At 37.0% G+C, this 26,494-nt stretch overlaps 2 protein-coding genes across 5 annotated transcripts; both read left to right on the forward strand.

Moving 5' to 3' along the window:
• Positions 1-816: 816 nt before the first annotated feature.
• synprb (synaptoporin b) lies at positions 817-6,562 on the forward strand. Its single transcript, XM_067588587.1, has 5 exons — positions 817-840; positions 1,478-1,602; positions 5,388-5,586; positions 5,748-5,939; positions 6,032-6,562. Exons 1-5 carry the CDS (start codon positions 817-819, stop codon positions 6,404-6,406), a joined length of 915 nt encoding a protein of 304 aa, XP_067444688.1. The 3' UTR covers positions 6,407-6,562.
• A 6,645-nt stretch (positions 6,563-13,207) lies between these two features.
• Positions 13,208-25,796, forward strand: LOC137181442 (green-sensitive opsin-like). Of its 4 annotated transcripts, none has more exons than XM_067587152.1 (7): positions 13,208-13,359; positions 14,116-14,205; positions 23,673-23,841; positions 23,969-24,137; positions 24,493-24,658; positions 24,771-25,010; positions 25,115-25,796. In XM_067587152.1, exons 1-7 carry the CDS (start codon positions 13,243-13,245, stop codon positions 25,217-25,219), a joined length of 1,056 nt encoding a protein of 351 aa, XP_067443253.1. In that variant the 5' UTR covers positions 13,208-13,242; the 3' UTR covers positions 25,220-25,796. The 4 variants fall into 4 exon arrangements, with proteins under 4 accessions (XP_067443253.1, XP_067443255.1, XP_067443256.1 ...); XM_067587154.1 differs by having other exon boundaries at positions 13,209-13,359; positions 14,155-14,205; XM_067587155.1 differs by lacking the exon at positions 14,116-14,205 and having other exon boundaries at positions 13,210-13,359.
• The last annotated feature ends 698 nt before the right edge of the window (positions 25,797-26,494 follow it).

Here is a 26,494-nt window from a genome sequence, read left to right on the forward strand (position 1 = left end):
TAATCACCACACATTATCATACACCCATGTGGATTCAGAAAGAGAAAGTCATTAATTCAAATATTTATGTGTGTGTAATAAACTTCCAACTGATTTTTTCACATTTTCAGCCCACAGAAAACCAAGTCAGTCAAAACCAGCTGAAGTCAGTCAAAAACATCCATCATCTGTTTCTTTAATTGCCGTGATGATGATTACAAACACCCCTCTGATGAAATATCTAAATGTATAGTCTAAAATGTTACAATATGCCAAGTTTTAGTTCAGGGAAATAGTTTATATGCTGAAATCTTACAAAACATCAATTTATCATGAGTTCATAGAAACAGGCTTGTTTTCAGAGTTCAGATAATCCAGTGAGTTTTTAAATGTTATTTTCATCTTAAGAAGTATGAGAATTTCCCCAGCTCCCAAAGGAACACATAATACTTCAAATTGTCTGAAAAATACAAAATCATCAGATTTGTATTGTATCATTGTACAGCAACAAAATGCTGTAGCACATATTTCTATTGGTTTCAACTTTCTGATAGAGCCTCATTTAGAAAAAAAAGATCTTTGGAGAGCAATGTTGTTATGGTCTTAGAATAATGTTTACAATCAAGTTGTGTGGACTATGAAGGCAAAATACAATTTGGCTATTTGTAGAGGTACAAAATATATTAGACTCCTCCTTCGGGAAGATATCTTCTGTCAGCCCTCCCCTCCGCTGAAAGAGTCGCTCTCCTTTCACTGTCTTCCTCAGTGGCATCTCAACCTGATGACAAAAGCAGCAGACACTGTGTGGAGTTGGACTTGAGCTCTGTGATTTTTTAAATGTGTATGGTCATATTTGCTCCGGTAAGTTTAATTTCTCTATAGCCTTGTCATTTATTGATTCATTTATGTTATAATCAATTCTGCTTCATTTTTTATTCTAATGCATATCAGATTGAATGAGCTGTACTATAAGGTGTGATCTTGATGTTGATTTAAAAATTGACTTCAAGAAATGTCTGTCTGGTTTAAAATCAGTCCAGTTTGTTGATGCAACATGTGCCATTATGTGTAAAAGTAAGGATAATTCTTTTCAGAGTAGTTGACTCAGAGTAAATCTCCCATTCTTTATTTGAAAATTTTGCAAGCAAATGATGTTCTGATTTTATCGTATAAGACAGATGAAGACAAAAAAAAATGACATCCCTCAGAATGATATATTACATCTGCAAAATGAATCTCACTATACTGCTGTGGCCACCCTCCTGCACACAGTGAGCAGCTCTGTTAGTTGTCTTCCGACCTTTAAATTATTCACGTTTTGTTTTCAATCCAATTATAAATCTTAATAATCAGTCCTGTATTTATTGATGTGTATACATTATGTGATTATGTGAGACACACACTTACACATACTGATTTGAGTTTTGCTGTTGAATGCAAGTGAATTAATTATCAACAGATGGTGATCCTTATATGACATTAGCTTTTGTTTTCATAGATTTTTGCCATTTGTGCTTTTGCAACATGTGGAGGATACTTTGGTCATCTCCAGGTTAAAGTGGACTGTGCAGACAGGAGGCAGAGTAACCTCAGCATCAACATTGATTTTGGGTATCCTTTCAGGTAAAGTAATTGTTTGTGCTTTCTTTGACATTACGTCTGCTTGAAACAGAGCAAATTCACTGAGCTATGGTAAAACATCCATGACATATATAAATTTCACATACTGTATTTAGGTTTTACCATTGAAACCACTGGATAAATATCTTATGAATACATAAACAACGACTATTAATTACTACATATTTTTCTCTCAAAATTTGGTTATGGTAATGGTAATCTCAGTAACATTTATATACAAAGAAGAAGCCCCATATAGTCATGAATACATGCAGGTTTGTGGGAGTCAAAGTCTATTTTTTAACTTTATTTATTTACAATAAAAGAGGCCCATGAATAGCACACAAAAACATATTGCAAACTATGTACAACCCAGGGGACTCAATTAAGTAGGGTGAGTTCAGCTAAAGGTTTTGGCAAAATGTGCTTTGGACTATATCGGTTATATATGTGTCAAGTCCAACTGAAGTGATGTTTATTTCATTTAAATAGGTTCTTGACTACCAGTCAACTTGAAGTCACCATACATTGAAATCCATTTGTCAGATTTCATTTTTAAATCTATCTTTAACAAAACTGAAAATACTGAAAGTCTTTTTACCTTTTTGTTCATCACAACTCCATTTAAGGTGCCATACTGTTTGAGTTGGACAATAAAACAATGAAAGCAGGGATTTGAGTCAGTCTGTTAAGATTTGTGTATCTGAAATCTACCCAGAATGATCAGTAACTGTGTAACAGTTTCCCCTTTCCCTCATTGATCTTGTTTTTAATATGTTATAGTGTTTAGTAATTGTAGCTGTAGTATTAATAATACATGTTTATGTAACTAAAAGTGAACTTGTTGGTGTTTTATTGTGCTTGCATCTCAGTCACTTAACCTTAAAAGACCTATACCTTCACAAAATCATAATAAAGATCAACAACATTCATCATTCTAACTGACCTCTCTTGTGTGGCCAATAAGAAGGACCATTTTCCTATTATTAAACATACTCCAATATGAGTTATGTCGCTGGATGAATAATTTCATATTTGAGTCATTCATAATAATAATTCATAATTCCCCTATTAAATCATAAAGCTATTTCAGTGCACAAATTGCTACAACCTACTAAAAAATAAGTGAGAGCAACCACAGTGATCGAATAAATGTGTTTTGCTATCTGAATTACAAAAATCTTTCTATTTTTTCTTACATGTAAAATCTTGAAAAATAGTCTTTAACTTTGCAGGAGTCAAAGAGAAACAGGGATGGGAAAAATACATTTTTCCATTTTTTCTCCTCAGTTTATCATTGGATCTCTAAGCGGCTACATCAGGCTGCAGGTGCATTCTGCAAAGAAAGATGAAGCAACAAAGTGCTGAAGTGCTGTAACATCAAAAGAGACCTCTTGAGGTTAGAGTCTTGACTGATCGGCCTGAGAGTACATTTTGGTCTAATGATGCAGTGAAACATTTTAGACTCAGGGCTCTTAAATTGGTCTGGCTTCCTGCTCAGCTGTCCAGCTTCCTGATCTTAAATTGGGCGAGCTTAAAGAGAGGATGGCTCCTCTCCACTGAGCCTGACAACATGATGGAGTAGGGCTGCACAGTTTTTTAAATCTTTTTGTCTAGCTGCCACTTTCCTGAGATATGCAGTGATGATTACTGTGGACATGTCTGCTTAGTCTCTAGTTGTTTTTGATGTCTGGTAAAATCTCTTTGTCACTGAATCTCTTAATTCACATTTTAAAATTATTACAAATCATGTAAATGAAACCATTTAAATAGATTAAGTTAAGGAATGCTTAGTAGCAATATTTATTGCAATCATCCATGATTTTTTTTTGTTACCCACATAAAATAAAGTGTGTTCATTAATTTAATTGTTTACTTGTTGTTTACTTTTTAACTTACAAAATCTTTTTCAAATTTTACAATTGCATCTTATGATTCAATTATAATTGATAGATTTAAAAACATCTTAGGACCACTGAAGGTATTTTTCTTGCCTTAGTAAAATGAAAAACCTCCTTGTCTAACTGAGTACCTTCCACATATCTTTGAGAGCAGACGGGTCATCATTATCCTTAGGATGATGAATTGTGTGGTGATTGTGGTGTGAACCCTCTGGTGTTGTGGTGCAGCATTGTGGTCGACCAGCCCCATGCTCCAGAGTCAGTGTCAGTGATGGCCAAGTGTGTAATTAACAGTTCAACTGACTTGACTGTTATCTGTTTGTTAGTACAGTGAAACCCACTGTTGTTATGTATAAATGGTGACTTCTTTCCAACTGAATTTTAGTGTTTTTCAGTTCATTTGAAATGTCATACTAATTCAACAGTGTCATTTCAGTGTTGTGAGTCTGTGGGAGGCAAAAATCCCCAAAAATTAACACATTTTTGGACTCTGCATCTGGACAAGACAGATGTGTGTTTGTTTTGCACACTTTTTTGTACACTGATTGATGAAAAGGTGATGACTGATGACTGAAATATCTTGACAGGTTATTATTAATTATTACAATGATAAATGTATGCTTACATTTCAGCAAAAATATTTATTTCTTACAGTTCAACACAAATCCCCCTGCTGTCTGCAAAAGGCAATACTATTAGGCTACAGTGCTATGCTTTGAGGAATCGCTATTACTAAAACACGCAGGAAATCCAATTTTTCTGCCAAGGTTTAAAGTTGAGATGAAATGAAAAATGCCTTTTTAACCCTTTTAGATCAAATCTCTGGTCATAAACCTATTTAACAATATATGCAAAAAGAAATATATAGAAAAAAATCAATTTCTTTGTATTCTTATATCAAAATCTGATCATGTTTTCTTCCTCTAAAACAAACATGATGTATGCTTAGGTAGTCTTGAACCAATTCCTTTCAACCAATAATATCATGACATCCACCTATCAATCAATCTTAAACTTTTAGCAGCAGACAGCTGAGATTCATTATGACACGCACACTTCAAATCAAATTCCTCCCAACGTCATGTCCTGTCTGCCTATCCTGTTTCACTTGGAAATGCGTCACGATTTGAATGGCCAAACTTCCCCAGTATTTCCACAGTATTTTTTGTGGTCATTTCTTTATTTATTTATTAAAACTGTGTCCTACTCCCATGCCATGGTGACCAAACCCTCCCCATACACACTGCAAGATCTCCAAATATTCAATATTGTTACAGTGACACAGCAAACAAAATATAAAGTATTCAGACAACATATGCTTCAGCAATTTTTGAATGATGAAACAATAACAAAAAGGTCATTGAATGTCATGATAAATCCTCAATGACTGTAAGACATAAGGGGCCAATGTTCACCCCAAAAATATAGAACTTCTCTTTGCAACTGTCTGATAGTGAGATGGAAACTGTTTCACATTCCAGATGTTCTCATATTTCTTTATATCACGTAGAAAAACGAAGCTGTAGAACTGCTTGCCTTTTCCCTCTGGCAGCTTCTTCATGAATCTTGAAGAATCTCTTCCTCTGTATGCAAAACCAAATTCAGAGAAGACTCATGGGAAAGAAAAACGCAGACTTATTTCCAATAAGGAATCATTCGGTTTCTCCACTGTGTTTCTGTATTTTATTGAGCTTGAACTTTCCAGTTTTTGCCATTTTTAGCTTGCTAATGAAAGTACTCTCAAAGTTCCAATGAACAATGGGCGTCTCGGCTGTTTTAAAGCGACATGTTTCCTACAGACTGAATCCCCTCACATGTCAGTTCAACAACAGCTATTTTTTTTCTTTTACAAACAGCCACTGTAAATGTCCTCTTCCTCTCTTGTAGATTACAACAAGTGCATTTCAAGGCTCCCTTGTGCGAGGCAAAGAGAGAGGAGATTATCTTCCTGGATGGCAACTTTTCCTCAGCTGCTGAGTTTTTTGTGACCGTCGGTGTTTTTGCTTTCCTGTACTCTCTGCTGGCAACCATTGTCTACGTCTTCTACCAGAACAAGTACCTAAAGAAAAACAGAGGCCCACTTGTGGTCAGTGAGTTTATCCCTTAAACAAACACTCTCAAGTGTGCTCAAATGAATTACTGTACATACAATATTATGTGATCATTTTGTGTTTGTATGATATGAAATATGTTGAATTAAGTATTTAATTCTGTGTGTGACTTCCTCCCTTTCTGTCTTCTTTCCAGGATTTTGTTGTTACAGTGATCTTCTCCTTCATGTGGCTGGTCAGCAGTTGTTGTTGGGCCAAAACTATTTCTGATATCAAGACAGCCACAAACCCAACACAGGTGCTCCTGCTCATCTCCGCCTGCAGAGCTCAAGAGAACAAATGCACAGCTACCCAGGAGCCTCTCTGGTCACGTCTTAATACATCTGTGGTAAGTATTCAGTCAACAAATGAGACATAAAACTGAATTAAACAGTAACCTTCAAACTAACATTTCCTTTTTGTCCTTTTTTCTACCTCCAGGTTTTTGGTTTTGTTAATGTTGTCCTGTGGGTTGGAAATATTTGGTTTGTGTTCAAAGAGACAGGCTGGTACAAGACTGGTCAGAGATACCCAACCAGGAGTGCTTCTGGGAAACGGGCCAGTGAAATGAGACAGCGGCTCTACAGTGAGAGCAGCTTTGACCAGCCAGAAGAGAGTTTTGGTCCACAACCCTCCAGACAAGACAGTTTCAATCAGTCAAAGGGGGATTTGGGTCAGCAGGTCCACAGACAAGTTAGCATCAACCAGTCACAAGTGAGCTTTAGCTTACCACAGACATATCTTGGTAAACCGGTCATTTATGACAGGGAGAATAAAGCCTCCCAAGGGCCAATGATATTTGTCAATGAGATGTGATTTTGTCTTGGCTTTTATCTAAATGGAAACATGTTTTATTGGCATCAACATTTTCACATGGTGAACACATGATTATCACTATAGATAATGTAATGAAAATGACATTGATACATATATTTGACATATATATGGCCTTTAAATGTATATGGAAAGTTTTTTGTTTTTTATCCCTGGACACTTTAATGTACTTGTGTTTTTTAGAAGCTGATTTAGCTTGAATCTTTATTGATTAATAATAATCACCGTGAGGGTTTTGTTCTGTACATCTGAGATCATTTGGCAGTCAAACTGTGTGCGCTATACAATACAGTAAAGTATTTAAGTTTGATATTGTGGTTTTTGTTATAATGCAGAGCAAAGATTGAAAGAAAAATTACATATTTCTCCTCCTGTATCCATGTTGCATACAGGTCTGTGCATCATGCCCCCAAAACAAATACAAAACAACAAAACAAATAATATGATGAGATAATCCTATATAAGAATGAGATTGCTTCTCCAGAACAGTCAACCAGGCCATTTGAAAGGGTCTTTTTTCTATAATAAAAGTAAATTTTAATGGTTATGCCCAGTGGTTCAGTTATCTCTGAATGCTTAAGAATGGATTCCCCAAATATCTGTCAGTAATGAACATGAATCGCTGGTCAGTTAGCACCTTTTATGGTTGTTGTAACTCCACCATGGTTTTGTCATCATGATGATGTTAGTCACTGATTAGGACATGAGGTAGTAGTCAGTATTCACACATATGAAGAAACATTTGTGCCACTTTAAATGTAATGATTGTACTAGAACGATGAAATATCTGCATAATAATAATACAGACACACATTATATAACATATCATTTTTCATCAGTAATGTGCAGAATGAATGAAACCCACCATGACAAATACCTGTACTTGGATAGTGGAAGACAACACATTATGTGCTGTATGTGTTTGCACACAACATAGAAAAAGAGGTGTAAAGAAACAAACTTTGGTCAACAAGCAAAATATACCAGTGTTCCAAAATCCTATAATCTTTTAAAAAAAAAAAAAAATCAATGAAAAATATTTTGTTGAACAACATTGTTCCTGCAACTGCTAAATATGCCCAGAAACATAATGACATGTAAATGGTTGCAGCATGAAAACAAGTCACATAAAGCTGGAGAGTTCTGATTTTTTGCAGTGTACCTTTAACAGAGGCAGCTTAAAATACAGCCCAATATAACTGCAAACTTTAGCTCAGGTAGTTTATTACTACAGTACATTTTACAAATATAGATTTAGAGATTACATTTAAGGACTGAAATGCTTTTGCTTTTGAATTTTTGCCTGGAAATTGTTTTTTTTTTCTTTTCTTTGAAGACATATTACACAGAACACATTTTGGCCTGTATTATATATTTGATGGGAAATGTGTATTAGTGCAGAAATACAGTATATCTAATTAATGTGTAACAGCTCTCCATATATGTTTAATATTTTATTGTATAATGTACTCCCTCTGTCATTATTAATGGATTTCTTGATATTATTATCAATGTAGCACTCCAGTGTCTTTGTCCTTTTTTTTCTAGATGAATAATGATTTCAGGAATTAAAGGCTGTTACAGTGGGATGTACTTTTAAAATGGTATTATTTTGATGTGTGTGTTTGTGCGCAAATGTTTATTCACATTTTATTATACTTATGTAAAAACTGAATAATTCTCCTGTATGTGGAATATGATGCATATAACCATCTCACTCTATATCTTTATTGTTACACTCTTCTGTTACCATACTGATCATTAAAACTACAATTTAACAAAGGAACATTATGTCTATATAATTAATGACATGCCGTGTTGCTCTGTGTACTTTTTTAGTGACAGGTATTCTGGTTTTCAGTAACTGATATCAAAGCGAGTGTATCCACTGTGGAGTTGTCGTTACCATGGTGCTTCTTTGAGCTGTCGGCCTCTTTATCTCCATAGAAAAAGAAACAGAGCAAAGGAGGCTGAAAGTAAGGAAGCACTGAAATAGAAATGTGGAAAAGCGATATAAGGAATCACTAATGAATATCGACTCTTATGGAGAGACCAGCGGAGACATTTAAGTGTGTTCCACGCTGTGTATCAGGATTATCTCGGCTGCAAAGGCCAAAGCGATAATCCCTCATGGTGTCTGTTTCATCCTGTCTAAGACCATTAACATAATACTGACTAATACCCAAAAGCTCTTACCACTCCAACCATCGTACAACCTGTGGAGTTTGAACTCTTTTGATGACAATGGATACATGGATAAATTCAGGGCCTCAAGCTGTCAAGTCAAAGTCATGCTATAGGAAATCATACTGTGTGAATTTGGATGTTGTCTTGATAATTTAGAAATTTAAAGAACAGAGGTGACAACTTGAAAAAATCTTTAGGCAAATTCTTTATGTTACAAGTCAGCATGTTTCAACTATCAGATGTAAAGCTATTCTTTTTTTACTGAATAAAAACTGAGTTTATGGTTCTCAATAATACTGTTAATAAACAATAAATTGATGTTTTCCATTCCAACATTTGTTCAACCTTCTTTACAGCATTCTACTCATCAAACATGGCTCATGTTATTTTAACCAAATTTTGTTGTGTTAATTGTTTTAGTGCCACTCAAGCAGGGATTAGGGTGGGTCTGGGTAGGGGAGAGGAAGGATGGTGTGGGGTTTTTTAATGAAAAAAAAAAGAAGAGACAAGCAATATTAAACCTCCTGCAAGATGACTGATGCACACAAGGAGCTACAGTAAATTCGATACCAAAATTGTTTTATGCTCAAAACCAATTACTGCTTAGAAGCTTGTCCTGTATTTTCTGAAGCAAGCTGATATCAGACTATAGTATCATTTTCTTAATTTGTAATTATCAGAATAGATTTCTTTGTGTCCTTGCATTTGTTCATTATTCAACAAAGCTTAGGGTTTAGTGCCTGGCACAAGAACTATTAGTTTTGCTCAATATTTTAGTTTAGTTTATTCATTTATTTTAAACATTGCAAAAAGGAGGATCTTAAATCTAATCTAGAAAATATCAAGGCTAACTAAGTCCAAGACATATTTCCATTGTGGTGTTTAATGTAAAGATTGCAAAAAACTATGAGTCCAGGTATCCAAAATCCATCCAAAAAAGAAAGAAAAAAAGATTATATTATATTAATAAAATACATAAACATTTTGACCATATGGTCAGCTTACACTTACAAATTGCCCTAAAGTCATTTTTAGACCTTTTTTAAAATTGTGTTTGGTTACTGGTTGTGGTTATTGTGTAATATACCCCCAAAACAATAATACTGATAATAACAATAAAAAAATATAATAGCTCATAGCTCACATATAGCTCATACAGTATTTCATGAAAATGGCTTATTATCATGGATGTTTATCCACTGCAGATTTCAGCTAACGAAACAACTATGTTCTTCTTCCTCCTCACAGTGAACATTAGCGTGCAAATACATCAAGTGGATCCTTAAGTTTGTTATTAAGACCTCTGTATGCAGCCACTCCTATCTGATCCGAGCAATTAGAACAGAGAGAGGCGATGCTCCTCTGCTGCCCCCCTGACAAAGACACTAAGCACCTGCAGGTGTCCAGAGCAGGCTCTTTGAAGAAAATTACAGTGCATGCGCCCACAGCATGACAATTAGGGTCAGGTTATCAGCAGGAAATAAAGGGCTACATCACAAGATAGATGGCCCATTGAGTACAGAGAAAGGATGTATTTATAGCTATGTAATTAATCCCCTTGGAGCTGTTACATGCGATAGACTGATGTGTAACATTTATCGTTGGTTATGTCTGTATTTTTCCACCACATGAAGCAGCCGTGACTTTCACTTACAAAATGGAGCACAGTGTAAAGCATATTGAACAAATGCTGGATCAGGTCACCAAGACTTCTTTTCACTTCTTTGTAGACACCTGCAGGGGGCATCATCCACCTGTTTTATGACCTGAAACTCTCCAAGGACTGATCCAATCTTTTTTTTTTTTAACCATCTTTTTTATTTACTTTATTTATTATTTACTTTACATATTTCATAGTTTCTGCCACCAGAAAGCATGATTTTTCACTTTCGAATCTTATGCTTACATGTATACATATACATTGCTTGAACTACAGTATGGCATGCTGCACTGTAGAAATTATGTTGGGGTTAGAGTAGTGACTTTGGCCTCCAGGGGGTGGTACAGTATTATGCCAGGATTTTGGCATCTATTGACTTGGTTACAGGCAGGGTTCCCTGAGAAAATGTAAATACATTAAATGCATGTTAAGCATGTCTTTCTACATGGACAGGAGGTTTTTTTCCATTAAATTGTTACCATTCTTCACTTGTTCTCTTTAATGGTGAAATGAGACAGAACATCTTAATTGCAAACAACAAAGGAATGTTTTAAACTAGAATCTCAACTGTTAATGGGATTTTTTTTTTTAATTTCACATTTAAATAATACACATAATACTCAGTTGTATGTGTTTTGTGGTGGTGTGCTTATTGCCAAGCCATATGAACAACTGACAGTCAGTTTATCTACAGAGGGAATAATTTAACATTTAGTGTGAATTTTAAAAATGCTGTTTTGCAGGTAAACCAGAACATATCTGAGGAAATTCTGCTTACTCTCTCAGACTCATGTCTTCACTCATGTCCAACTAAATAATCAGCCATCCAGGTCTTTGGATGTCTGGATAGTCTATTTATCTAAGTAAATCATATTTTTACATATGTGTGCAGGAAGCTATACTCAGCATTGTAAAGAATCAAAAGTCATAACTTTATCCAAAGATTTCAGTGGTTCACGTTTTTGACCTGTCACTCTCTGAGTAAAATCAGTCTACTGATCTACTTTTATAGATTCCTCTGCCAGCTAATGAGAACAAAATCAGCCAATAATAATGGATATAAGAAGAGCATCACTTCTTTGTGTTTCCAGTGTGCTATAAGAACTCAAAATTATCACATTTGTATCTAATAAAGTATTTAACTACTATATACTATATTAACTACTATAAGGTGTCATATAATACAGGGATTCTCTGTCATTTTAAACGTGGGCTCATGTACTCCGAAATGACAAAAACATAAGTATTTAACACAACACCCAACTAAGCGGTTCAACGGAAGTTCCTGGAATGCCACCTGCCACCTCTTTGGCTCCTTTATAGGATTCACAAGGGATTACAACAAGGGATTAAAGTGTGATGACATGTCCACGTCTGCTCCGGGGTGGATCATTGACAGACAAACTGTGTGGTTTACGTATTAACACTAAGTACTTGTTGTTTAGACGTGACGAGAACGTAATGAGCTGATTGTGTAAAACAAACTTTTAGATTTTATACAAAAGGTAATTCCTCCTCATATTCCTCCCCATCAAAGTATAAATTCTCACTGACTACGTTTACATGCACAAAATATTCTTATATATATTATATATATAAGATTATATATGTGGATTATATATATATAATATTATTATATATAAAATATAATAGTTTTTTGCCAAGGCAATATTCCTTCTAAGCTGTTTACATGGCTAATGAAAATGAATATTTATACATCATATTCATAATAGAGTTTTCAGGGTTTCTCTCTGGTCCAGTGGGAATGGAAATCACAAGATCTCTGCAGGCAGTGAACTAAACCAGCCGGGTAAAAAACATTAGTGAGCTGCTGCCTGGTATTTATAAGTGATATTGATATGACTGATATTATAGATTTATAGTTACAGGCACATGCAGTACCTAGGTTGTCCCATGATGTTTACTACACCGCTGAGTGTTTTTGGTGCATCACATCAAGTCGTCACCATCAGTCAGGATAATAACCAGCCCTTCCTGAACAGCTCTCCATTCTCCTCTCATTCCTCTCCTCTGTCTGCCTTCCTGCTCCAGTATATGTCATATGCCTGCACAGAGGTAAACAGGCAAGAGGGCCGTGTGTCGAAAACTGCGGTAAAAACCCCAACTGAGATGCATATTCCGAATGCGCTGTATACATGTCCAAAGAATGCTCCTAAAACCAGAATAATACCGGCATATCCCACGTCTTAATCGGAAAATGCTACATTCAGAATAAGGCCTAATTCGGAATATCGGAAACGGAATATGCTGTTAACATGACCCATATCAAATTCAGAATATTGTCATATTCAGAATAATAATGGAATATTAGGGTGCATGTAAACATAATAATTGTTTCAGTTCTGTCTTAAAAACAATATTGACATGTCCATATGTACATTGAAACAGTTTTTGCTTACTGTAATTCTTCCTCTTGTTCATACTGGTCATTAAAAGATCCCCTTTGAACAAGCTTCCAATGGCATTGATGGGGACAAGGAGACTGTCTTACAACAATGGTCAGATACCCGACAGAATGTACATTTAAACAGGTTTTTCTCACTGTAATCTTTCCTTGTGTTCATACTGGCTATGAAGAGATTCCTTCCTAATGCACTTCCAATGTAAGTGATGGAGGATAAAATCCACAGACCTCTTGCAGTGCAAAAAATACATTTCAAAGCAGGGCCAGCTAAAGGCATAGGCCATATAGGTGGTTGCCTAGGGTGCCACCTTGTTTGGTGGGCACTGGTCAACCTCAAAGGAAAAAAATCAATAAATTAATAAATAAAAATTCGCTGGTGGGCGCCCTTCCTCATTTTCTTCTTTCAAATGAACAAATAAAGAAATAAAGAAGGAAATACACTTTGCACCCATGTTCCTCACATTTTTTCATCTGCCCTGCACCTTTACTGTGCACACTGAAAGTGGGGGATGGGATATCATTTGATACGCAGCACAGCCCAAGTCCATGACAAGATGTCAAGAGGCAGATATAAACATTTTATTTCATAATGAAAAGGTCAAAACCTTCAGGTGCACAGGGGAGAAAAAGAAAGAAAAGAAAGAAAGAAAGCCCAATATAGAGGTATGTCATTTTATGTTAACATTAAAATGCTGTTTTGTGTGGAATGTTAGATGTTTCATTTGTAGTAGCTTGCTAGCTAAGTAGCAATAAAGCTAATGCTAGTTAAAGATGGTATGATAGCTGCTAGACTCAGATAACGTTACAGATTGAAGGATATGAGACTGAATGCCAAGCCAGTAGCTAGCTATCTGGATAACTGCTCCTCCCTAGAACATAAGACATTGTGCTGAAGTTTCACCGACCAATTGCAGTGATAATGGCTAACTATATCCATAAAAACATAGATTTCTGCACTGGGTTTCACCAGCTAAGTGTAAGCTGGCATGAGCCACTTGGCATTGTAGCACATTGTAGTAAGCTATATTGATACTGAAATATCATATTAATAAATTAGATCTGTACTGGATTACTGTGTTGCAAAATGGCAGCAATTAATGAAAAAATTATGCTGTGACAGAAAAACTGCTGTTTTACCATTAGTGAGTTATCTGACGTTTCATGATATAGCTACCTACCCTAGGGGCATATTTAGGCCTAGTTGTTACTTAGAGTTATGTTGTAACTTATCTCCATGGTGCAAGCTTCTATTTTGGTAATGCATAAATCACAACTTAGTAATAATTTACGCTATAACTAAGAGTGAATTTACACACAGCTGGTGCAACAGGCTGCAGCAGTTATTTCTCCTGCTCTACAGCTACATGTTTTTCCTTGTAATAGGCTAATGTCTACTCTACTCTGTCTATAACTGTCCAGGTGCACTCAGGAAATATTTGCACTCTCTCTCTCTCCAAGCTGCTGGAGAAGTTATATCAGATCTCCCACCTACACCACTCTCTGAAGCAGGTAAGTTAAGCCAATTATTTGTGTAAATGATAATACACTGCTTTGTTGTCGTTATTATATTATTATTATTGTATTATTATTACTATTAATTGTTACAGTTACAATTACTTATTAAATGTAGGTCTTAGTCAAATTAAATAAAGTGTATTTGTACAGTGCTACTTTATATGCAGTAGAATGACACAAAGGACTTAATGCAAAGGGGTAATTTGGTGGTTGAAATGGTGGTGGTGGTGGTGGTGTGTGTGTGTGTGTGTGTGTGTGTGTGTGTGTGTGTGTGTGTGTGTGTGTGTGTGTGTGTGTGTGTGGATCCTAAATAAACCTTGGAATGCATTTTTGCACAGAAAGAGTACTGTGGATTTTGTCCCCCATTGCTTACATTGGAAGCACATTAGTAAGGAATCTCTTCATAGTGAGCATGAAGAGAAATAAAGATTACAGCAAACAAAATATGTTGTGAATAATTGAATGAATGAACAATTCACAAGGATGAATGCAATGAAATGTATTGTGGCAATTTGAATGGATTACCTTACCATGGTGAAAGATGGTAAGGTGTGATGATTTTACCACTAGAAGATTAGTTGAACCCTGAGATAAATAATCAAACTTCTCTAAGATTTAATGTAAAAATCAGAGAAACGACACAAAACTCTTGATCATTAGAGCAGAAGAATTGTCAATGGTGTAATGACGCAGAGCCAAGGAACCCAAAAGCATGAACTCAGAAACAGGAGCAGAGTCAAAAATTCTTAGTCCAAACCAGGCAGACAGGCAGATCAGGTAGACAAATCCAAGGGACTAGGCAAAATCTCCAGACCAGGAAACAGACAGGGTAACAGGTAACATAAGAGCCAACAGATAGATAAAGTAATGCTGGAAAGCTAGGCATACACACTAGACAAGTGTGACAGTCCTTATTTGAAAGCAAAAAGTAATTTTAGTCTTCTTGGAGCAAAACAAAGTCCTAAATTTTCTTTTACATTCCAGAGAGAGATAGCAGTGGGGCCAACAACAGACCCCTACACTTTTGAAATGTTTTCTACCTCAACTCTGAATCTATACTTGAGGCACAACAGTAGGCAATCTAACAAGCTTGCATAGTTCAGAGTTTTCAGCATTAAATGAAAACACAAATACAAATATATCTTTTCATGCATGCATTTATTATCTACTCCATCCTAGATTTTTTTTCATAAAATACATAAAAAAGATGCCACTGATAGGCCAGTAAAACATATGCTCCTGCACATATTTACATGAAAATACCCCACGTGTGATTACACATTCATTGCAGCAGAAAGTGTTGTCACATTTTAGGTTTAAAGTTTGCCTTGAGAGTTGAGTTGTTTTGAGTGTCATCAAATGCTGTACCGTGAGTCACAGTTCATTCACACTCATGCTCTTGCACGCTCACACACGCAAATGCTGAACAGGATGCATATCCTTCGCAGCACTGCATTTTGATATCTCTTTAAACTTTTTTGTTTACACATATTAACAGATGAGATAAAATTCCTGATTTTGTTTTGTCCAGAGTCCATTCATCATATCCATAAATTGATTTTTTGGCAAAAGTTCATAACTTTTTTTGATGGGATCTTTTAAAATCTGGAAGCAATCAGTGAGGAAAATGTCCATAGATTTCCGGAAGTCCTCATATTTAAGACACATGGGATACTTTTGACTTGCTTGTGGACACTGAGGTCTCATCCTCCACCATGCCACCCATTCTGCTCAGCATGCAGTTACGGAACTGAAAAAGGGAGCAAAGAGAGCAAATTCAGAAAGTGAGCATAGAAGATTCAGGATTGAATAAAGTAGAAAAAGCAAATACAACTAGAGAATATTTTGAACCAACCTGTTTGTTCATCAGCACATAGATGACACAGAGCTAAGCTTTTTGCAAAGAAGGATTGCAGAGGTCAGGGCGGTGAAGGCAGCTCCCTTGTTCATGAAGATCCAGCCAGTGAAATTGGCAAATAAGAAGGTATCTGTGTGAAATTTAAGAGGAGAAAATCATGTATTAGTATTTATTTAAATCAGCCATTTACCTACTGCATCTACAGTATCTACCAACCTCATTACCTGGACCAGCCAAACAGTGGGGGAGCAGCAAAAGCAAAAGCCATGATCCAGGTGAAAAGGACTCCAGCTCATGCGTGAGTTCCAGTGAACTTGAAGCTTCCCATAGGTTTACAGACAACGATGTATCTCTCAACAGCCAACACTACCAGAGACCAGAGAGCAACTTCACCTGTAGAGAGAAAAAGTAAAAGAAGTTCACACTGGACAAGAAGTCATAACTTATTCTATAATCCCCAAGAAGCCGTTTCAGACCATTAATAAGCTAGGCTGCATCACAGATCCCCTTCTCCCTGGTTCCCTGCAGATGGTGAGAAGATTGCGTACATGTAGGTCAATTCTAACAAACAATGTTATATGCTGGCAGTCTAGCACTCTACAACTTGCATCTCACATAAAATCATGAAGATTACCAGCCTTTATGGTTGTTCCTCGATTGTTTCCCTTACTAATAGAAGGAGAAGAAGTCATGTCGGTGCACACTGGGCCAAACACATGAACAATGATTAATTTACATTAAGGATAAAACAAGAAAAAATAAAGCTTTAGGCCTATGTGTAACTGTAGTTGGCAGCAATACCTTACTGACCCACTTATAAATCACTTTAACAGCAATTCAATAACAAGACCTTGAAATGAAAGGGATCAAGTGTGATGAATTGGTGTCATGATGTGTCTAGAATGTCAAGAAACCCAGGGAGCAAGACTCAGAGTGGGGGCACATCTCAGTGAGCTTTGGCTTCATCATCCCCCAACGTTAGCTTTGTTGCGGTGGCTGTGGATGTAGCTGCAGTAAGCTTGCAATGGCCGAGAATTTTGATGGTGTTCTCTGAGATTCCTTGTCTTTCCTTGGATGGGTTCAAAATGGCTTGGATATGAATTTAGGCAAGAGGTCAAGCTAGTCGGTCTTGCTTCATGTGAGATTAAATGTGAGGGTGTCTGGAGAGTGGACGGAAATATTCGAGAGGCTTGTGTGCCATGATGGGTCGTAGATGGAAGTAGTAGCAATTATCTCTGAGCATTGCAAAAACCAAAGAATGCTTGAAGAGACATTGATAGGTGGGATGGGTTGATGAAAGGGGATAGGTATCCAATGCAAAGGGTTTGGATTCAATGGATGAGGAGGTCTGCCATTGGGTAAGTGTTTTGGTTCAAGTTGAGGTTCCGCTTTTCGTAGGCCTTTGATTAGCATATTGGCATGGGGGTGAGAAATGGAAAGGGCTGGAGCTCTGGAAAGCAGTTGATGAGGAAGTTAATCCTGTTGATATATACCTGGATGGAGGATCTTCTCATTTCGAGAACTGAATAGGCGTAAGTGATAGAGCTGATTAACGATATGATGTCAATGAAAGTAAATGGTACGCTGTGTGAGGTAAGAAAAGCTTAGAGCTGCCCAATCCTGAGTAATATGATGAGGGTTTTAGGAGCAAGACTCTTTACGATGGCTTCTTGTGATGCGGTGATCAGGTGGAAAAGCTGAGGGTTCAAATGAAGGTGGTGGCTGAAAATGGAGCTTAGAGTTAAATCCTCTAAGCTCCATTTTCAGCCACCACCTTCATTTTCTGAAATGAGAAAAGGGGGAGGGAGTCAGCAATAGTATTTGGTAGCCTAGAATGGGCGGCGCAGATGATGTATTGGTGTTGGGCTGAGATTAAGGTGAGTTTGTGTATAAACTGCATGATATTGAGTGACAGTGAACAACCTTTGTTTATTATATTAACGACAATGTTGCAGGACATTATGCTTTCTTTTCTTTAATTCCACTGAACCCTCTTCGAATTCCAGAGACATAGAGGTGAGTGTCTCACCCAAGAGATGAACTAACCTTTCCAACTCCCCCAGTGGGGTTTACCAGTGACACTCGCCAGACCAACCCTGGTGCTTTCAAAAACCCCTCCTAAGAAACCATGACTGACAAAATAAAAATTAACAACTGGACTAAATGCATTTAAATGACCTTTGGGTCATTTGGACCAAAGAAAAGACAAGACAGCTCCACGTTCAACATGGACAGAGACTTCTCTTTTGGACCTCGCTTATCTCCACAGAGACTGCAATAAATCCTAGAAGTGCATTACTAAGTGATTTCTCACTGGTAAAGCTCCTATTTCAGCCAAAGTTTAATTCAATGCTAATTGAAGACCTGATAATTACTTTAAACAGATAATGTTGCTTAGCCTAAGATTGCAAGAATAATGATTTAACTTTGATAGCTGTGTAATAATCCATTGGTGGAATATTAAAATTCAGGGATAACATTTTTCAGCTTATAACAACACTGCCACCTACTGACTATTTGAATGTCCTTCCATTTTGGGTATCATCTCAAATCACGTACTTCACATTACTATTGCCACTGAGTTATAGTCATATTATCATTTAAAGATCTAGTAATTTGTGTGTTCTATTATTTTCTTTATCATGTGTTATTAAGACGTTTAGCTATTAAAAGTTCTATATGTAAGAATCAGAAATTCCCTCTTATTAGTGACACCGGTGGCCGTTAAGTGAGCTGCAGTTATCATCCTGTTGCTTGCGCACGTAGTCTATTGGCTCAAACAGCAGAATAAATAGCACATAATAATATCCAATGCTGGAAACTAAACCTGTGTTTCAGGTTGTCCTAATTTTTGATCATTTTGTCTGCTCAGTTATTTATCTGCTGCCTGGTCCTGATCACCAGAAATAAATATTTTCAAAGTTAAAGTGTGAATTGCACTCTATAAATGCTCATACCATTTTATTGCATTTAAAACATTGTACCAATATAGTAACTGTAATATTAGTGATTGAATATTCCGGATTAAATCCCTCTACAAGCTCCTACAATAAGTCACTCACAACCAGTTAATCCCCCGGCTTTATGGATACTTAACGTGTGTGTAAAGGCCACGGCTGGAGTCCGATGAGCTCTTCAAAGACGGTCTGCCTGAGAGGGTCAACATAGGACTCAACAAGTCCACTGACTTCTGTCACAGGTCTAAGAGTCTAAGAAAAAAAATCCCACATACCTTCATGGCTTGAAATAGAAGTTAAAAGGCACAATTATGTGCTGTAATTACAACAGCATGACATTTCCAGGTTACCAGTGTACATTAATTTGCTGGTCACAATGTTTTTACAAATTCATTTACCCAAAGAAAAACTATTTAAATCAGTATATGTATGATACAGAATTAGATAGAAGGAAGAATGTACAGAGCTGAACATGTCTTCATAGTGTTAGTTCATGGACTTAAAAAATAGCCTGTCAATCAGTTCAGCAGTGCTGGCAGGTTCAAACCAGGACTGCAATTAATAATATATTATTTTGGATATTGATTAATCTGCTGATAATTTCTTGATTAATCGATTATTGTTTTCTCTATAAAATGCCCGTCATAATATCTTAAAGCCCAAAGTGACTGCTTCAAATGTCTTGATTTTTGCCTTTTCTAGATCTAGTTGGTAGAAAATTTCTTTGTAAAAATCTTTGAAAAATGCTTAATTTATGCATGCTCATTTGTTTCTGGGTGTATAAATAAATGATCCTGAAGTTCAATTTGTCACTCAGTGTTTTGTATTATACTTGGACCAGTCACAAAGTTGGGAGGTAGCATAAGCTAGAAACATGATCTGGGTGAAGACAATGCAGCTCCTGCCTCATCTGCAGTGAGCCCGAAGCTTCACATGACTTAACACACCACAATATACTGTATCTCCCAACAGCCAGCATTAACAATAAACAGACATCACCTTGGATAGGGGGAAGAGGAACAACATCTGAAATCTGTTTTAAAAAAAACTCAAACTATTAGTTATTAGATGCTTTTCTTTTCATTGTTCCAAAATCTAGATTAAGATACAAAAATAGTAGCCGCAGAATAGTTGTTGTAGAAGCAGTAGTCGTAGAAGTAGTAGTAGCAATAGTCATAATAGTTGTAGTAGTATCATGTATTATGTGTAGTATTTTATCTTTAGTGTAAGTAATGTACCATAGGTTTAACAGAGAAACATATTTTTTGCATATAGTGCCATATAGTGAAGTAGCTTTTTCTCCTATGAAATTATGCATAGATGATTAAGTAGTCCCTGTTAGGTAGAATGGATCCCTCAGTCCATTGCATTCTAAGATGTGTGACTGTTTCTCAACAGTCACTGTTTACTTCAGCTAATCTGCAACTGATCCTCAAAACAAATTAACTGGTTTATCCCAACATTTTTTTTCAGAAGTATTTTTTTGTTTCACCTTCACTGAATGTAATGGCAAGATAGAGTGGAGACAACTAATGTCTCTCATAAAAACATGTTCATAATACATTAAAGGACTTTTCGCAGCAGTATGGATTAACACGCAAAGAAAACTTCAACCATACTAAAAGTCACTGAGTTAAAAACGGACCTAGTGTCGGTCAACACTAGTGTGGCAGCAATGCAATACTGGGTTAACTTTACCCAGTGAAAACTTGAGATAAAATATACAGCTATTCTATTGAGGTGCTGGACCGTAGGCCAAAATGGAAAAGCTGCACACTCATATCTCAGATGTATTTATTTCAACAAATGATCAACATTTCGGCAAACTGCCTTCTTTACCCAGTGCCTATGGGTAGTGAATCACCCAAGACAAGGGGTTGTTTTGATCCAGTAACTCAAAAGTAATATGATAAATAACACTAACACAACACATCCCATTATATCAATATTAATCCACACTGGATCACTTTTTAACCCAGTGATTTTGGAAATGAGAATCTCCAAATATGCAAAGGCCGTCTCTGATATTTTCCTTTGCACTTTACCTCCAAGTGTGGCCACAAATCCCTCGGTAGTACAGGCAGTTCATTGAGTAAGATGGTGAATCCAAAACAGCTCATCATCTGTCCAACCACAGATCAGGATGTAGCAGAGAGGTTGCTGTAGTTTCTTGGTCCAGAACAATGGTAGACCACTGTTGGTAGATCTAGTGCAGATCAGGCCAAACATGTAGAGATCTACCACCCCTGCTCCAGATGGACAGGAGAATGTAGAATTTCTGCTCCGCGATATTCTTAGCATCATTAAGTGGATGGACAGTATGAGCTTGTTTGGACGTGTGGACTCATCCGCGGCTTAACTTAATTATAGTATCTTATTTTATAAATGGTTACAGCCTTAAATTAGGGAAACTAGATTTCAGGCTGGGTGAGATGACCTTTACACCGGATAGTGTACTAAGTACTCCGCATAATTTGTTTAGTGATAAGGCAGGTAATGAGGGTGCCAACTGTGACACACTCAGTGTGCTAAGGCTGAACAGTCTTATCTGATGACTTTTTGTCAAAGTCATCAGTTTAATTATCAAACATTTCTTTTAGACCACACATTTATTCATGTGCTGTTGACAAATCCAGATACAGATTTATTAAGAAAATTAAATAGAAATAAAAGAAGAAATGAATTGATTCCTATCATGTAGTCATCTTAACATGGTGCATATCTTCACACATTTCTCACATCCTGAAGTGAATTGAAGTTACTTTGGTGTAAATTCTGCATTATGTTGCATTTCTATCAGTCATAGCATGGATGTCTATTAGCCAGTATTAGCAGAAGTCAGCCTCTCTGTAACATTAACTGAAGGTATGAATGAATACAGTATGAATGTACATGTAGATTTGTCTTGCAGTAAATTCAAAATTGGCTCATCATCAGTAAAACCGAATATTTCAGTTCATATAGTCACATAACGCCAAAACACAACAGAAACAGTTAGTCAGATAGTAGTTAACAGTATTTACACAGGTATTATAATAATGGTATTGCATCTCCAGTCTACCACCACCGGTGTGGCCAAACCAGTATAATCATTTTATCACTTGGTTTGGTTGGTTCAGTCATTATCTGTCTTCCTTTGACTGGGACAATGATTCTTTTTTTATATAAATGACCTCTGTTCAATTACACAAGATACATTATCGTAAGCCATTTTCTCAATTGGATTCTGGACAATGTCCGGAGAATCATTGTCCAGAGTTGTCCTTTCACATAAGTAGCACATAACCTTCCGTGTCAGATGTCAACCAGAGTTTTGGCAAGGGTTGGCACCTGGGGAGAGTGTGCGCTAGGCAGGACATGATGCAAAAAGTAAGGTTTTGTTTACAGCATCCGAGGCTTTTTTCAATCTGGTGGTTGTGGTTGAGAGCTGAGCTGAGCTGCTGCTGTTCCAATTCCAAAGAATGATTATACTGCATCCTCCTGTCCTTGGAAGTTTGTACTCCCGAGTTGGACTTGCCAAGTCCTAATATCTAAGAATTTACGTCCGAACTTGACATACTTGGTATTGAGAAAGGCCCCCCGTTGTGCCAGTCGCATGATACAAATGTCATCAACACGCCCACTCACTCTCTGTGAATTCAATGACCTGTTCTATTCACACACAGGCTCAATCAGAGCTGGCAGGTTAAGGTCCGAAGAATAAAACATTTTTAGAATAGAAAAAAACTGTTTACATAGAGTAGTAATACAAGATATAAATATTCAACACAATGTATTTAAGTGATCAAGGCAAGAAAGTGAGGAAAGACTGACACTTTCCTGTCCTTTTTATTAAAATTAAGATAGAAAAAAAACTTTATATAGAGTGGTAACACAAGATATGTCTCAGGACACGTACGGCACAAGTCACATGAGAACACACATGTGCACTTTGTCCTTGTCTAGATTTGAAGAATGCATTCATACAGTACTGTATCTGTTGCCCTCTCATTTGTCCAAACACATCATCACATGCATTCATGTTCTCAAAGTAGCCTATAATATGCTTATAATAAACTTAATAGATATAATTTTAAAAAATCCTCAAGATTCCAGCTTTTATTTGCATGTTTAGAATAACTTTAGTGTTGATGAGCCCTTTTGGCTCAATGTAATACCTATCCTTAAATAAGGATTAAGAGCATTCCGCCGGACCTGGAAAGTGGAGCAAATTACATAGGGTCATAGCCTCCTTATCCGGTGTTAGGATTTATTACAGACCTCTTTTAACTTCTGCACTACCTCACAATCCTGTAATCTCATTTGGCATTTTGAAAATAGGTTTAGTGGTGAGGTATAAAAATGACACTCCACAACTGTAACTGTCGTGTCAATCAGCACCACTGAGTTCTTTTGGTGAAGGAGCTCGATAGAACAGCAGAGAATCAAACATGGCTTGGGATGGAGGAATTGAGCCTAATGGCACAGAGGGAAAGAACTTCTACATCCCCATGTCCAACAGGACTGGGATTGTTAGAAGTCCTTTTGAATACCCACAGTACTATCTGGCAGATCCCATCATGTACAAGCTTCTAGCTTTCTACATGTTCTTCTTGATCTGCACTGGAACTCCCATCAACGGTCTGACATTGCTGGTCACGTTTCAGAACAAGAAGCTCCAGCAACCTCTCAACTACATCTTGGTCAACTTGGCTGTGGCTGGACTGATCATGTGCGCCTTCGGATTCACCATCACTATCACATCTGCTATTAATGGCTACTTTATTCTCGGAGCCACTGCCTGCGCTGTTGAGGGATTCATGGCCACACTTGGAGGTATAAAGTCAACTTTATTCTCTTACTCCTTCCTCAGTACTTTTAGAGAGCCAGACATCTTACAAAGTGACAAACAGTTCACTTGTGAAGCTTAAATCTGATTCAAGTCAACTTTTTCTCTCTGCAGGTGAAGTTGCTCTCTGGTCTCTGGTAGTGTTGGCTATTGAGAGATACATTGTTGTCTGTAAACCCATGGGAAGCTTCAAGTTCTCTGGAAGTCACGCAGCAGCTGGAGTTGTTTTCACCTGGATCATGGCTTTTGCTTGTGCTGCTCCCCCACTGTTTGGCTGGTCAAGGTAAATCTGCATTTTTATTTGTCATTTCTGTTTAACATGTCTTTAAATATTTAAGTAATTATTTTTAAGAGGTATATGGATAAGGAGGGGTTGTGTTAACTGTTTAAATTTTATTTTATTGACACCAGCTGGATATTTTGGTTATACATAGAACATGGATAGCTGTTTATAAATTGTATTTATGAATTTATGGATGAGTAAATATTTTAAGTCCATTAAAATGACAGCAAAGCAAATGTTAATCTTCCATGTAGTCATGAGTTTGGTAGATACTGTAGATGCAGTAGGTAAATGGCTAATTTAAGAAAACATTGATACATTTCTACATGATTTCCTCCTCTTAAATCTCACTCAGGTACCTTCCTGAGGGCATGCAGTGCTCCTGCGGACCAGACTACTACACTCTGGCCCCTGGCTACAACAATGAATCATACGTCATTTACATGTTTGTCGTCCACTTCTTTGTTCCCGTCTTCCTGATCTTCTTCACTTATGGCAGCCTTGTGCTGACAGTCAAAGCTGTAAGTAAAGTTTAAACTCACGGGATATTTCAATTATAGCTAAAACTGAAATAAATGCCAAATTGTCTGTGCTGTGAATTCTGATGATGTTTTGGTATCTTAAACACTTTAGGCAGCAGCCCAGCAGCAGGAGTCAGAATCCACCCAGAAGGCCGAGAGGGAAGTGACACGTATGTGCATCTTGATGGTCATTGGCTTCCTGGTAGCTTGGACACCATATGCCACTTTCGCTGGCTGGATCTTCCTGAACAAGGGAGCTGCCTTCACTGCCCTGACCGCTGCAATCCCCGCCTTCTTTGCAAAGAGCTCAGCTCTGTATAATCCTGTCATCTATGTGCTGATGAACAAACAGGTTAGTTCATATAAAGTTCTTATCTTCATTTTTCAGTGTTTGTACCCACCATGGTGAATATTACATGCTTGTTATTTCAATATCTTTTTTACTTTCTTTTCCAGTTCCGTAACTGCATGCTGAGCAGTATTGGAATGGGCGGCATGGTAGAGGATGAGACCTCAGTTTCTGCCAGCAAGACAGAAGTGTCCTCTGTGTCTCAAGGATAAATTCTTCACTACTCCGGACATCCTCCTTCCTAATGTCATCAGACATTTTTATACACCTACCATTTTGCTTTCTTTCGTCTCTTTGATCTGGAATAATCCTCGATGTGGACTGAGTGAAGTTTGGGGATGTCTTAATCACTCAACCAGTGATGAACGGCTCCAGGAACAAACTCATGAACTGAATTTTTCTCACTTTTTATTTGAAGGATGCTGGATGGCATTTGTCATGTCAAATGTGAATTTGAAATCAATGCAAATGATGTAAGATTTCTGAATATATGTATGTGGATGCTCACTTTGACTCTCTTTAGCAACAGAGGCAAAGCTATCCCTGAAATGTTTGAGTTTTGGCACCATTGAATCTACATTACATCCTGAAAGAACATACAGTTTGAATGCCACAGTACCTCCTAAAGATGTTTTTTTCTTACATCAGTGGGGACACATTTTATACTGTTTTCAAAATGAGAAACTGCATACAATGTGAAACTATTTGTCACTTGCTGAATTGACCATCATGAATTGTAAACACTGTATATAAAAACATAGCATAGATAAATAAATGCATGCATGGAAACGTTGTTATATCCAGTTCTTTCCAAACATAGTGCCATGAAAAAGGACATCAGCAGGTGTTAAAGTGGGATTTGGCAAATGGGGGAACCCTAAGATCCAGTGTATTGGTGTAGTGGTGCAGTGGGGGAAAATGACTCAACTCAAAATAACTCAAAATAACTAATTTTCTCTCTGGACAGGCTATTTGATCAGTTGACCTTCTTTTAAGCACCCATTTCTTGCTGCTACTCTGGGCTTAACTGCATTTGAATTAACCAGATAACTTTTACAACACATCATGCACATATCCACTGTCTGAAAATCTAAAATGAATGACATTACTTATGCAAGCTTTGTATTTTACCATTATCACACATTAACATTTATAATGTACTTTCTAATTGGGACTCATCACAATTTGAGGGCACTTACACCCCCTTATACTAGCAGCGGGATCAGTGTGGCAGAGTTAAAATCATTGTCCCACCCACACTGACAGCAAATGCAGACAGACCAGGGGGAAAAGGGCCCTTGTAGGGGATTCCTAACAGTCACTGCCAGCACCGCCAGTCGGGGTGATAAGTGTGCCCGAGCTATCTCCCTGGCCAGTGCTGCTTGTAATGTCAGTCAGGACATTTCAGCTACCATAACAGTAACTTGCAAGACAGATAGCCAAGTTTTACATAGAACATCTTGTGTGTTTGGTGATATTTATTGAGC

This window comes from Thunnus thynnus, chromosome 4 (assembly GCF_963924715.1).
Source record: "Thunnus thynnus chromosome 4, fThuThy2.1, whole genome shotgun sequence".
NCBI classification, from domain to species: domain Eukaryota; kingdom Metazoa; phylum Chordata; class Actinopteri; order Scombriformes; family Scombridae; genus Thunnus; species Thunnus thynnus.

What these genes read in the sequence shown, in the direction of transcription:
- synprb (XM_067588587.1), top strand. Translation starts at nt 817, where the DNA reads ATGTGTATGGTCATATTTGCTCCG. An exon ending in GATTTTGGGTATCCTTTCAG is followed by an intron (nt 1,603 to 5,387) that starts GTAAAGTAATTG and finishes CCTCTCTTGTAG; the next exon opens with ATTACAACAAGTGCATTTCA. An exon ending in CACGTCTTAATACATCTGTG is followed by an intron (nt 5,940 to 6,031) that starts GTAAGTATTCAG and finishes TTCTACCTCCAG; the next exon opens with GTTTTTGGTTTTGTTAATGT.
- LOC137181442 (XM_067587151.1), top strand. Translation starts at nt 23,457, where the DNA reads ATGGCTTGGGATGGAGGAATTGAGCCTAATGGCACAGAGGGAAAGAAC. An exon ending in CCACTGTTTGGCTGGTCAAG is followed by an intron (nt 24,138 to 24,492) that starts GTAAATCTGCAT and finishes AATCTCACTCAG; the next exon opens with GTACCTTCCTGAGGGCATGC. An exon ending in ATGTGCTGATGAACAAACAG is followed by an intron (nt 25,011 to 25,114) that starts GTTAGTTCATAT and finishes TTTCTTTTCCAG; the next exon opens with TTCCGTAACTGCATGCTGAG.